The sequence below is a fragment of the Cimex lectularius genome, unplaced genomic scaffold (genome assembly GCF_000648675.2).
Source record: "Cimex lectularius strain Harlan isolate CLEC.00 unplaced genomic scaffold, Clec_2.1 scaffold177, whole genome shotgun sequence".
Lineage (NCBI taxonomy): Eukaryota > Metazoa > Arthropoda > Insecta > Hemiptera > Cimicidae > Cimex > Cimex lectularius.
In genome coordinates, this window is record NW_019392787.1 from 247,327 (window position 1) to 258,678 (window position 11,352).

At 32.9% G+C, this 11,352-nt stretch overlaps 2 protein-coding genes across 2 annotated transcripts; both read left to right on the forward strand.

The window, feature by feature from the left end:
• Nucleotides 1-999: 999 nt before the first annotated feature.
• On the forward strand, nucleotides 1,000-2,517 carry LOC106660896 (retinal rod rhodopsin-sensitive cGMP 3',5'-cyclic phosphodiesterase subunit delta). Its single transcript, XM_014383925.2, has 5 exons — nucleotides 1,000-1,222; nucleotides 1,842-1,904; nucleotides 1,966-2,101; nucleotides 2,159-2,280; nucleotides 2,346-2,517. The coding sequence occupies exons 1-5, from the start codon at nucleotides 1,176-1,178 to the stop codon at nucleotides 2,425-2,427; spliced, it is 450 nt and encodes a 149-aa protein (XP_014239411.1). The 5' UTR covers nucleotides 1,000-1,175; the 3' UTR covers nucleotides 2,428-2,517.
• A 1,780-nt stretch (nucleotides 2,518-4,297) lies between these two features.
• Nucleotides 4,298-10,435, forward strand: LOC106660842 (ATP synthase subunit beta, mitochondrial). Its single transcript, XM_014383819.1, has 7 exons — nucleotides 4,298-4,644; nucleotides 8,175-8,480; nucleotides 8,557-8,709; nucleotides 8,791-8,984; nucleotides 9,054-9,190; nucleotides 9,295-9,832; nucleotides 10,007-10,435. Exons 1-7 carry the CDS (start codon nucleotides 4,527-4,529, stop codon nucleotides 10,124-10,126), a joined length of 1,566 nt encoding a protein of 521 aa, XP_014239305.1. The 5' UTR covers nucleotides 4,298-4,526; the 3' UTR covers nucleotides 10,127-10,435.
• Nucleotides 10,436-11,352: the final 917 nt, after the last annotated feature.

Here is an 11,352-nt window from a genome sequence, read left to right on the forward strand (position 1 = left end):
GTACGCCAAGGTGACACAGCTAGCCTCACTTTGTTTAAACTTTTTGTACACGACTTAGAAAAATACGTCAAGGGTCGTGGTTCAAGAGGAGTATGCAGTGATGATGAAACAGATATTTTTCTTTTGGGATTTTTTTTTTAAATCGAAATATTAACGGTTACGTTCATTTTAATAAAATATATTTTCATGCAAATAAACAATTATTATTTTTACACTTTTATGTCTAAACAACCATCAACTTTTAAATAAATATATTACATTCTAAGCGTAGGAAAACAAAAATATCAATTTATGAAAGCCTTTCGCTTAATAAATATATATTATTGACACAAAAATATCAATATATTGATTCAGTTCTAACAACCATTCCGATTAACGAAATATTATTTTAAAAATAAGCCACCTTAAAATGTAGGTGTTATTTCGTGAAAATTGTTATTTGTCTGCTATTAAGTACTATTAACTAACTAATTACCATAAACCGTTAATAGTAGAACCTAATACGATTATGGTAGACTATAAGTATAATTTAAGGAAGAATTAGTTGATATTTGTCTGATGTTAACTATTCATAACTAAATAATTTCTATAAAAGATTTATAGTTCAGCCTAGTACTAATATAGTAGACAACAAGTGAGTTTAGTGAATATTAGTTGGTATTTATCTCTTACTAAGAACTAATAACTAATTAATTACTATAAACCATTAGTATTCTACCCTAGTACTGTTATAGCAGTAAATTATTGGAATTTAGTAAAAATTTATTTGGTATTTGTCCATTGTTAACGATTAGTAATTAATTCCTATAAAATATTTTTAATCTAGCATAGTACTATTATAGTAATTATAAGTGTCGTTTAGAGAAGATTTAGTACAATACTTGATAATTATTATTACAAACTGGCAAATTTGATTTTCGTTATTTTTTGGGGTGAAAATTTAAATTTCCCGCACAAATGAACTAATCGATTTAAATTTCTGTGATGATTGTTATTTTATAACCGTTTGCATTTTTAACCTCCGTAATTTTATAATATATTGTATTTTGTTTACTTGTAACTATTCAATATTGGGCTATACTTGACTTTTTAAATAAATAATTAGAGAATAGGTTTGTTTTCGACGTTGGCCCCTTCAAAAAAGTGGTCTTTTCATCTTTAATGCCAACGTCGGGATGGAGAGAGAGCAGAGGGCACAGGAAATACTCAACGGATTTCAACTGTAAGTTTCGGTTTTATTTGTAAAGTGCGAATGGTTTTATGATTATTTTCTTCTGGAAAATTACCTTTATGAAGTTTTTTCTATAAAGTAAGTAGAAGAATTGTAGCTAAAGTACATTAAGTAAAATACAACTCTTCATACACAGTGAGACACATTCACTTTTTGTAAATGATTCCAGCAGACTCCAAAACTGTGTGTAGAACCATCATTTACAAAAAGTGCATGACATGAATCACTCCCCTCTATTATTTCTTTTCTGTGAGTCGCATAGTAATAAGAAGTTAAAAAGTAATGAAAAACATTTTAAATAAATATATCAACCAAATATTTCCGAAAAAATGTATTTCTTTTCTTAAAAAACAAAAATAGGAATTGCGAAAAGCTTTTAATAATCTAATAAAATATATCTACAGAAGGACAGTAGACTCTCGTTATCTGCAGGGGATAGGATGCACCAAGCTTCACTGCAGATAGCGAGAACCGTGGATAATAGGAAATACAGTTATATTACTTTGGCTTACCTGAAAATCAGCTGCATTGAATGTGTTCAGATTTCTTTACCGGCAAATTACTTATTAATAATACATTTAAATAAATTGGTCTATTTTTATGTTTCTAGTAATTGGATGAATTTAAGAGATGCCGATACAGGAAAGTTATTATGGCAAGGAAATGACGATCTGTAAGTAGACATTTTTGTCAATGATCTTATTGCTCACTTATTGTTATAATGCCCTTTTTAGATCAGCGCCAGACAAAGAACACGAAGCTAGAGTGCCGAAACAAATACTGAAATGTCGTGCTGTGTCACGAGAGATAAATTTCTCATCAGTTGAACAAATGGAAAAATTCAGGCTTCAACAGAAAGTCCTATTTAAGGTATGTCATTGGTTTATGCACTTATAATCAATATTTAATCAATAATGACAATTTTAGGGAAGATGTCTAGAGGAGTGGTTTTTTGAATTTGGATTTGTGATACCCAATTCAACGAATACATGGCAGTCACAGATTGAAGCGGCGCCAGAATCGCAAATGATGCCTGCCAATGTCCTAAAGTATGTAATTTTATAAATGGTATTTTATATTTTCTTTTATAAATGTTAATTAATTTATTTTTCAGTGGTAACATACTCATTGAAACTAGTTTCTTCGATGATGACCTTCTAGTCTCTACTTCAAAACTTCGACTATTCTATGTATAAAAGACAAGGCTGTCTGTTAGTAGCTGGTCTAGTTTTTCAGTTAGGTCGTGAAGACAATCGTCAAGTCACAATTCGCACATGGAAGTTATATAAAACAAATATGAAAAGTATAAGATGAGAACACGTTTTCTGAGCACTTTTCTGTTCTATATGAATGTTTTGTACATTGCTTTTTATATTTTTTATTTATTAGGAAGAAGTGCATTTATGAATCAATCTTCTATCAAAACATTCCGATAGGCATGAAATTGTTTGTGGCAAAGATTAATAAGTTCTGAAATGATAATAAACTGTTCAGATATAAATGATAAAAAAAAAATAAAATAAAAAATATACATGGACCATTTTGCACAAAGATTATAACAATAAATAATTTGGAAGACTGATTTATAAGTAAAAATAACATTGAATTTATATTTTAACTAAGATGTACATTTTGTTGTCTAGATAAACAAAAAGTAAATAGATAGTTGTTTTGTCATTAGACTAAATGTATTGATATATTTTTAAAATAAATTTGTGTCTTTATTTTGCACCAAATTCATAAAATAAATGTTTTGGCAAAAGTCACAAAAAATTCATCCACTCTTTTTTTGTTTATTACAATCCTTTCTCTCCATTTGGATACGTTTTCACACTGTTATACGTGAATCCATAAACAATTGATTAGACATCAAATATAAAATTCAAGATGATCTTGCATACCCGTAGCAATAAACACTGCATAAAAATTGGTTCCTAAATTACAAAAGGTTAAGTTTTAATAATAGTGAAGACTTAAAAACTACTAAGCTTGAAGCACATAAAGTTTTGGTGGTTACATATATTGTACATCAAGGTTTTATTCTAAAACAAATAAAAACAATTGATAAAATGACTGCAAGAAAAAAATTTAGTTTTTAATAAAATGTATGTATAAATTTAATTGACAAAATAGTAAATTTGATTAGCAAAAGAGAGAATATAATTTTATTTTCTTCAGGGTCACTGACTACCAAGGTCTTTCTTCCACTGCGACTCACAAGATCTATTGTAGGTGTGAATTTAATTGTTAAAAGAATACATTTACCTGCAAAGGGTAAATTTAGTTTGCAAAAGAGTGAATTTGATAAGCTAAAGTGTGAATTTAATTTTCTTTTCTTCTGGGACACAAGCGACCAAAGTCCTTTAATTTGACTGCAAACCAAAAGATCTATTGTAATTTACTTGGTAAAAGAGTGAATTTAAATTATTTTGGGTCACAGGCAACCAAAGTCCCTTTCTTCCACTATGACCCAAAAGATCAATTGTGGATGAGAATTTAATTTGCAAAGGCTGAATTTAATTGTTAAGTGAGTGAATTTGATATGCAAATGTGTAAATTTAATTGACAAAACAGTGAATTTGGTTAGCAAAAGCATGAAGTTAATTTTCTTTTCTTGGGGGTCACTGACTACCAAAGCTTTTCTTCCACTGCGACCCACAAGATCTATTGTGGATGTGAATTTAATTGTTAAAATAATGCATTTATTTGCAAAGGTAAATTCAGTTAGTAAAAGAGTGAATTTGATAAGCAAAAGTGTGAATTTAATTTTCTTATCGTCTGGGATACAAGCGACTAAAGTTTCTTTCTTTGACTGTGAACCAAAATATATATTGGTGTGAATTTGAGTGGTGAAAGGGAGAATATAATTTGTAAAGGCTGAATTTAATTGATAATGGTGAACTTAATTTGAAAAAAAGTTAAATTTGATTTGGAAAAGGGTGAATTCAATTTGAAAAACTTGTAGTTTTAATATTTTAGTATAAAAATTTTTAAGTATGAAATTTGGGTGGGCTCCTCCGCAAAGTGAGTAAATTTCTAATTTCGCATAAGAGATCAAGATTTCGTTTCAAAACAGGTGGATTACAAAAATATGACAAAATGCATATTTTGAAAATAATTATTATATTATAATAAATAGTATTAGTTGTTAGTCGTTAGCTAATTAAAATAGGTAAGGGTCAGTCGGTTTCCGTTTTGACTTCTGAGCCAGGGTTCCAGGCTCGAGGTGAGAACTGCGCAGGTCCGGTCAAGGGGCGGTCACGTGATTTTTCTTTCAGCACCACTCTCGGCCACCATGTTGAACGCGGTAGCAAGGGCCGCCTCCGGCGTCTTAAAATTCGGAAAATCCGCCGTCACTCCTTCAATTTTGAAGAATGAAGTTTTCAGGACGGCCGGAGCACTGTCCGCAACGTGTAAGTAACGACAATTTTCAACTAGGACCGGAGAAAAGTTGGTAAAAAATCCCGAAGTCCGGACCGGAGGCCTCTCCCCGTCCCCAATCGGCCAACTCACCTTATCACTTTTTCCTTATAAATTTATCATTCCTTTTACCAATTATCCTCTTTATATTATAACTAAGGAAAAAAGGCACTATTTAATACTTTTACAATTTTTTTTCAACTTTATAAACTGTTAAGAAGTATTGAGAGAAAATATCGAAGCTTATACCCGAAAATCAGGCCACCTTAATTTCTCACTTTATAATTTTTCCCCGACTGTTTTATATTTTATCTCTTTAACAATTAAAAGACAGACTAAAAAATGTCTCGGATAAGTTTTTAAAAAAATATCGTAAAAAACTTCTCCCTTCTACAAATTTTCAAATTCAGTATTTCAAAAATGTTACACTCTTACTCAAAAGTTTCTTTATTTTTTATTTCTAATCGGTAGTAGTGTTTTATTTGTTGGATTTTACTTTCTCCAAATTATCAATACATATAGAAAACCTCGGGCATGTGGACCTACTGATAACGCATTGGCGTGTCGATCGGTCCTAAGGTTTTTTTTTCTTTTCATTAATAAACACCGGCCTTGCGGTTTAATCTAGCTTTTTTAGAGTTAATTAATTTTTCATTTTTTTTAGTTTAACCAGCCCTAATTTGGTACAAACTTTATCCTCGTATGTGCGGCAATTTTCCCCTGAAGAGTGTGCTACTGGTGCAACGTCTAATTTTAAATTTTCACCGATCTCCGAGAAATTTGTACCGATCAATTGAGTATATTCGTTTGAAATGATAAATTCGTCAATTTTTGGCCACGAACCAGAATAAAAACGACAATAATTATAGGCACTGTATCATAGGCCGACTTGAGCTTATTTTTAAGCTGTGCTCGACTTCACCTTATTTTTTTTAAAAGATATGAAGATTGATATACAAAGGAGGATTTTAAAAAAACTGCATCCTCACCGTATCTATTGTAAAGACTAGTTTAACACATTCCATGTTCTGGAGGAATAACATTATACCGACCTGCATGCAGGCTGTATTGCATAAAAGAATTAATCCCAACAAAATTTCTTCCTGGGAGGGTAAAAATTGAAATTCCAGCAAAGGTTGAATGTATTAAAACCTTACAGTGGAAAGTTTCTCAAGTTGGTTTCAAAACTAGCTAAGAATAATCGACTTCGACTGGAGATATCTTAATCTGATGTCCTGATGATAGTTTTGATGCCCCTACTTCTTTGCCGACTCGGCTAGCCTCTGATTTAAATTCGTCATTTTTTTAAAGGTATTCTTGTAGCAGGTTTTTTCCCCAATGTCACCCTGAGCAATAAATTTTAATTTTCTTGTGAGAGTTGTGAAAGTGTTTTCTACTAAATACTTTGCAATTTTAGTCCAGTATGAGCTTCTGAGTAACCTTCTGTAGCAGTTAGTTTTTTGTTTTTGTTTTTTTTACAATCCAGTCCTAAGTGAGAGAGATTTCTCCTTGTTTGATACAGTTGTGAAGATTTTTTACTAAAAACCTGGCATTTTACCCTAGCGAGGAAAGAATTAGTCCACTTTTCTAATCTGTGAAATTTCTTTACGGGGTTGCAAGGCAAAAGACTTAGCTTGGTCTTTCAGTGCTGTGTCTGATTGATGGCAAAAAGACAAAACATCTGTTGGATCTATTAAGTGAGGATTCCCCTTCTAAAATGTTCGGAAATTACCCTACTTTTCTCTTTTTAAAAAAGATGGTTCATCATTCATAATTTCTATTACTTTTCTCTTGTAAGCGCTGCATTGGCAAGCTTGCCTTATAGTGTTTCTAATTCAAGATTTCACAGTCACATAGGATATGGACTGAAGGCCCTAGCTTCGCAGACTTGGCTTAATTAATCTCTGTCTTAAATTTTGCATTTTTAATTGCTAGGTTTCTTGAAGACCTGACATTTTAATCTCGCATGATATTCTCTTTTGTCTTCATTCATTTGTTCAATAGTTTTTATCATACTAGTATACTCAAGGTGTGCTCCTGGCCATATTTTTTACCCTGAAAGTTCTTTTTCAGGTGTTGCCTTCCAAGTACCTAGTCCAGGACATGTTACTTTTCTTTTTAAAAAGACAGTTCCTGCTCTCAGTAGTAAAAAGTATTGGAAGTAAAAATCCCCACTCACTCCATCATTCATTATTTCTGTTAGACTCTTGTTTCAAATTGCCATGGTTTAGTCATTTTCAGTAATTCCTTACTAAGAAAGGAGATAGGGTTTTTTCTGGTTCCAACAAATAAACTTATTTTTTTAAGGCCTAGTATTTTATTCCAGTATGAATTCCCCTTTTTTTCATTAATTTGTTCAAATCGTTATCAGCATACCAGTGAACTAAGTTATGGTCATGGATTGGTTGGAGTGCTGTATGCCCATTTCATGGGTTGGTCAGCTCATTTCTTCATTTTTTCAATTGTCAATTCATTTCTAACAACCATATATCATGGCTACTTTATTAATTATTTTTCATAGGCATCAAGAAAGAATGTAAGGCACACTCGACCAGTTTGTAGCTAAAGATAAACACTTGCTGCTATCTGAGAGCATAGCACTATGTAAAAAATGCTCCTTGAGTCTTGCCAATACAATGTAGGAGCTCATTAAATGGACCATATAAGTTGGAAAAATTAAGAGAATATGGTTTTGGTAGGAATCAAATTGTTGTTTTTGTATATCTTTTCCCACATCTGGTTCACATTTTGATTTACTGGTGCTACACTCACATTAGGTTAATCTTGTTTCTTTTTCCCAAACACTGGAGGTGGTTTTTTTTTTTTTTTTTTTTTTTTTTTTTTTTTTTTTTTTTTTTTTTTTTTTTTTTTTTTTTTTTTTTTTTTGTGGAGGTGGGTGGTAACTAAAATGATGTTATTTTATTGCAATACTGATTTATGTAAGCTCAAAATTGCACATACGTACATACATACACCTGAGTTGAACCTATCACTTCTTGCAGCCTGCCCTGCTTTTGTGTAATTTGCAATAAATAACCGGCTAGCCTCGAGAATCATCCACCCCGAGTGTTGGCAATCCAGGGGCTATAAACAGCTACATTGTTTCAACTCCCAATGCTTCTTAAATACCCATTCACACTCTCATTCTAAAATAATTCTTTCTTATTACTTACCATTCACAAGGTCAGAGTGGTGGAGTATATGACATACAAATACATTCACTTTCAACACATGCTAGGGACTCAAAACTATCAGTAAAATGAAACAATTCTGTTTCCTCCAAGAATCGAACAGGAGACCCAGATACTGTCGTGCTCAAGCACAATTCTCATATTTGGTTGAATTTGTACACGCTCTTTATATGAAACCAAGGAATGACACTCTTCAATAAGAAGGCACAGGGGGTATTTTATTACGATAGAACTTTATAGAACCCTAGTATCAAATATAGATCATTTTAACCTTTGGTTTTGTACAGCTATTATATTTAGATATATAATAATGAAATAAATGTATGTTTCAGCCTATGCAACTGCACCTTCAGCAAAAGGCAAAGCATCTCAAGGAAAGGTCGTAGCTGTAATTGGTGCCGTTGTCGACGTCCACTTTGATGACAACTTACCACCAATCCTCAATGCTCTTGAGGTTCAAGACAGAGCGCCGAGGCTCGTTCTCGAGGTTGCCCAACACTTGGGAGAAAACACCGTCAGGACCATTGCTATGGATGGTACCGAGGGTCTTGTAAGAGGTCAGGCTGTCAATGACACCGGATTCCCCATTAGGATACCTGTTGGAGTTGAGACGCTAGGAAGAATTATCAACGTCATTGGTATGTAGAGGTTAAAGGAGAATTTGAATCCCGTGGTTTTATTTATTTTTTTAAATTTTGTATTTATTTTGTTTAGGTGAACCAATTGACGAAAGGGGTCCCATCAACACCGATAAATTTGCTTCTATTCACGCTGATGCTCCTGAATTTGTAGACATGTCTGTCGAGCAAGAAATTCTGGTCACTGGTATTAAAGTTGTAGATTTACTTGCTCCATATGCCAAAGGAGGTAAGAGGACTTAAGAACTAAAAAAAGTCAATTTATTCATTAGACCTATATGCCAATCTAATTTAAATTTGTTCATTCTAGGAAAAATCGGCCTTTTTGGCGGAGCTGGTGTAGGAAAAACTGTACTTATTATGGAACTGATTAACAATGTAGCTAAAGCACATGGTGGTTACTCTGTGTTTGCTGGTGTCGGTGAGAGGACTAGGGAAGGCAATGATTTGTACCATGAAATGATAGAGTCCGGTGTAATTTCTCTGAAAGACAAGTCATCCAAAGTAATGCAATTACTGAAATTTTAAATTATTAGTTAACTAAAGTGCTGATTCATGATTATCGTGTCTTAGGTAGCGCTTGTATATGGTCAAATGAACGAACCTCCAGGCGCTAGGGCTCGTGTTGCTTTGACTGGATTGACCGTTGCTGAATATTTCAGAGATCAAGAAGGGCAGGATGTACTACTTTTCATTGACAACATTTTCAGGTAATTAATGATTAATATGTAAGAATGTATTGTTAAAGTAGAATTAAGTTAAAATTAGGTTTTTGTTGTTTCTTGAATATGACTAACATGTGTGTTACTTGCAGGTTCACCCAGGCCGGTTCTGAGGTGTCTGCCCTTTTAGGTCGTATCCCCTCTGCTGTAGGTTACCAACCGACCTTGGCCACTGACATGGGTACTATGCAGGAACGAATTACGACTACCAAGAAGGGATCCATTACATCCGTACAGGCCATTTATGTACCGGCTGATGACTTGACAGATCCTGCCCCCGCCACCACCTTCGCTCACTTGGACGCCACCACGGTATTGTCCCGTGCTATTGCTGAACTCGGTATCTATCCTGCTGTCGACCCTCTTGACTCGACCTCTAGGATCATGGACCCCAATATCATCGGAGCCGAGCACTATAACACAGCTCGTGGTGTACAGAAAATCCTCCAGGACTACAAGTCCCTACAGGATATCATCGCTATCCTCGGTATGGATGAATTGTCTGAAGAAGACAAGCTGACCGTCGCAAGAGCCAGAAAGATCCAGAGGTTCTTGTCTCAACCTTTCCAAGTAGCAGAAGTATTCACAGGACATGCAGGAAAACTTGTACCACTTCAGGAAACTATCAAGGTAAATAAATACTTTAAAATAAAATAAAATAAAGAATTTTCAATGATGTCATTAAAAAATACTTTCGTTCTACTGAAATTAAAATGTGGACACAATTTTTAACTGAGTACTTAAATTTATTTAATAATTTTTTATATATTTTAAACAGAATTTTTAAAAATATATTTTTTCTAGGGATTCCAGCAAATCCTCAAGGGAGAATATGATCACCTTCCTGAGGTTGCTTTCTATATGGTCGGCCCTATCGAGGAAGTTGTTCAAAAGGCTGAAACCCTCGCCAAATCCACCTCGTAAAATCTTAACCATCTCAAATTGGGTTTTACTACAGTTTTAGAGTTTTTCACGAGAGTAGTAGCACGCCTTCGTGACATTCAGCTCTGGTCAAAAGTTTACTCCATATAATTAATATATTGTATTACAAAATGGGATACAAGAAAATACTCTCTGCCTACTGTAATTTAAAATAGACATTTCCATATGTACATTACATGAATTATGTTCTTTCCCTCCCAAAATTTCTTTTATTTGTTAGTTATATGTGTAATTTTCATAAAATAACAAATAGTGGTGATGAGTAATAAATTGTTATGTTGAAACACCACAGTTTATTGTTTGTTTTTTATTTATATTCCTTGCCCTTTAAATATTTGTCCTTCCTTAACACGTTCGTTACGGCACTGATTTGTAAAACTCCAGAGATAAGCAAAAATTTTTTTGTTCTGGAATGACATTTAAACCCTTCCCCAATAACAGCTGTAAAGAATTTGTTAAAAACAAATGTATATTTTACAATACAAAATGGTCTAGTGCCAGGCCCAATTTTAGTCCAAGGCTGAAGTTTTTTCTTAATTTTTTTTTAATGCAAAGTAAGAGTTGAAAAATTAGTGCCAATGAAGTAGGACTTGAACCCATGATGTCCAGATCCAGACTAATTGTTCAACTCCACCATACTTTGCATAAAAAATAATTACTACATTATATATNTATGTATGTATATATACATACATATATATACAATGTAGTAATTATCTTACTATTTTTTATGCAAAGTATGGTGGAGTTGAACAATATATATATAAATTCTTAAAGACCTGTTTTTTTTTGGGGGGGGCTTAAGTTAATTATTGGTTTACAGTAATTTATTGCAGCATTTCTCTTTTTAGCATGTTTACCCTCAGCATTTAATAAAATTTCACTACAGATTTAAATAATTTTATTGGCTGAATTTTGTGGTACCATCATGCAAAGTATATAGGGTATAATATATGTATAAATAATCTCATGATTTCTGAATAATTGTATAAATAATAATATATAAATGCAGGATAGGGTGTTGTACAGCTGACAGTCAAATAGTTTAGAATTTTTCAACAGCAGTAGAGCACATGATGTTACAGAAACAGGTGCAACTACGCACTATGCTTATTAGCAATTCCATCCTCAGACCAGCATTACATGAAATTATTCATACAATTTATGACCTGGATGGTAATTGACATTTGATGGTATCCAAATAGGTA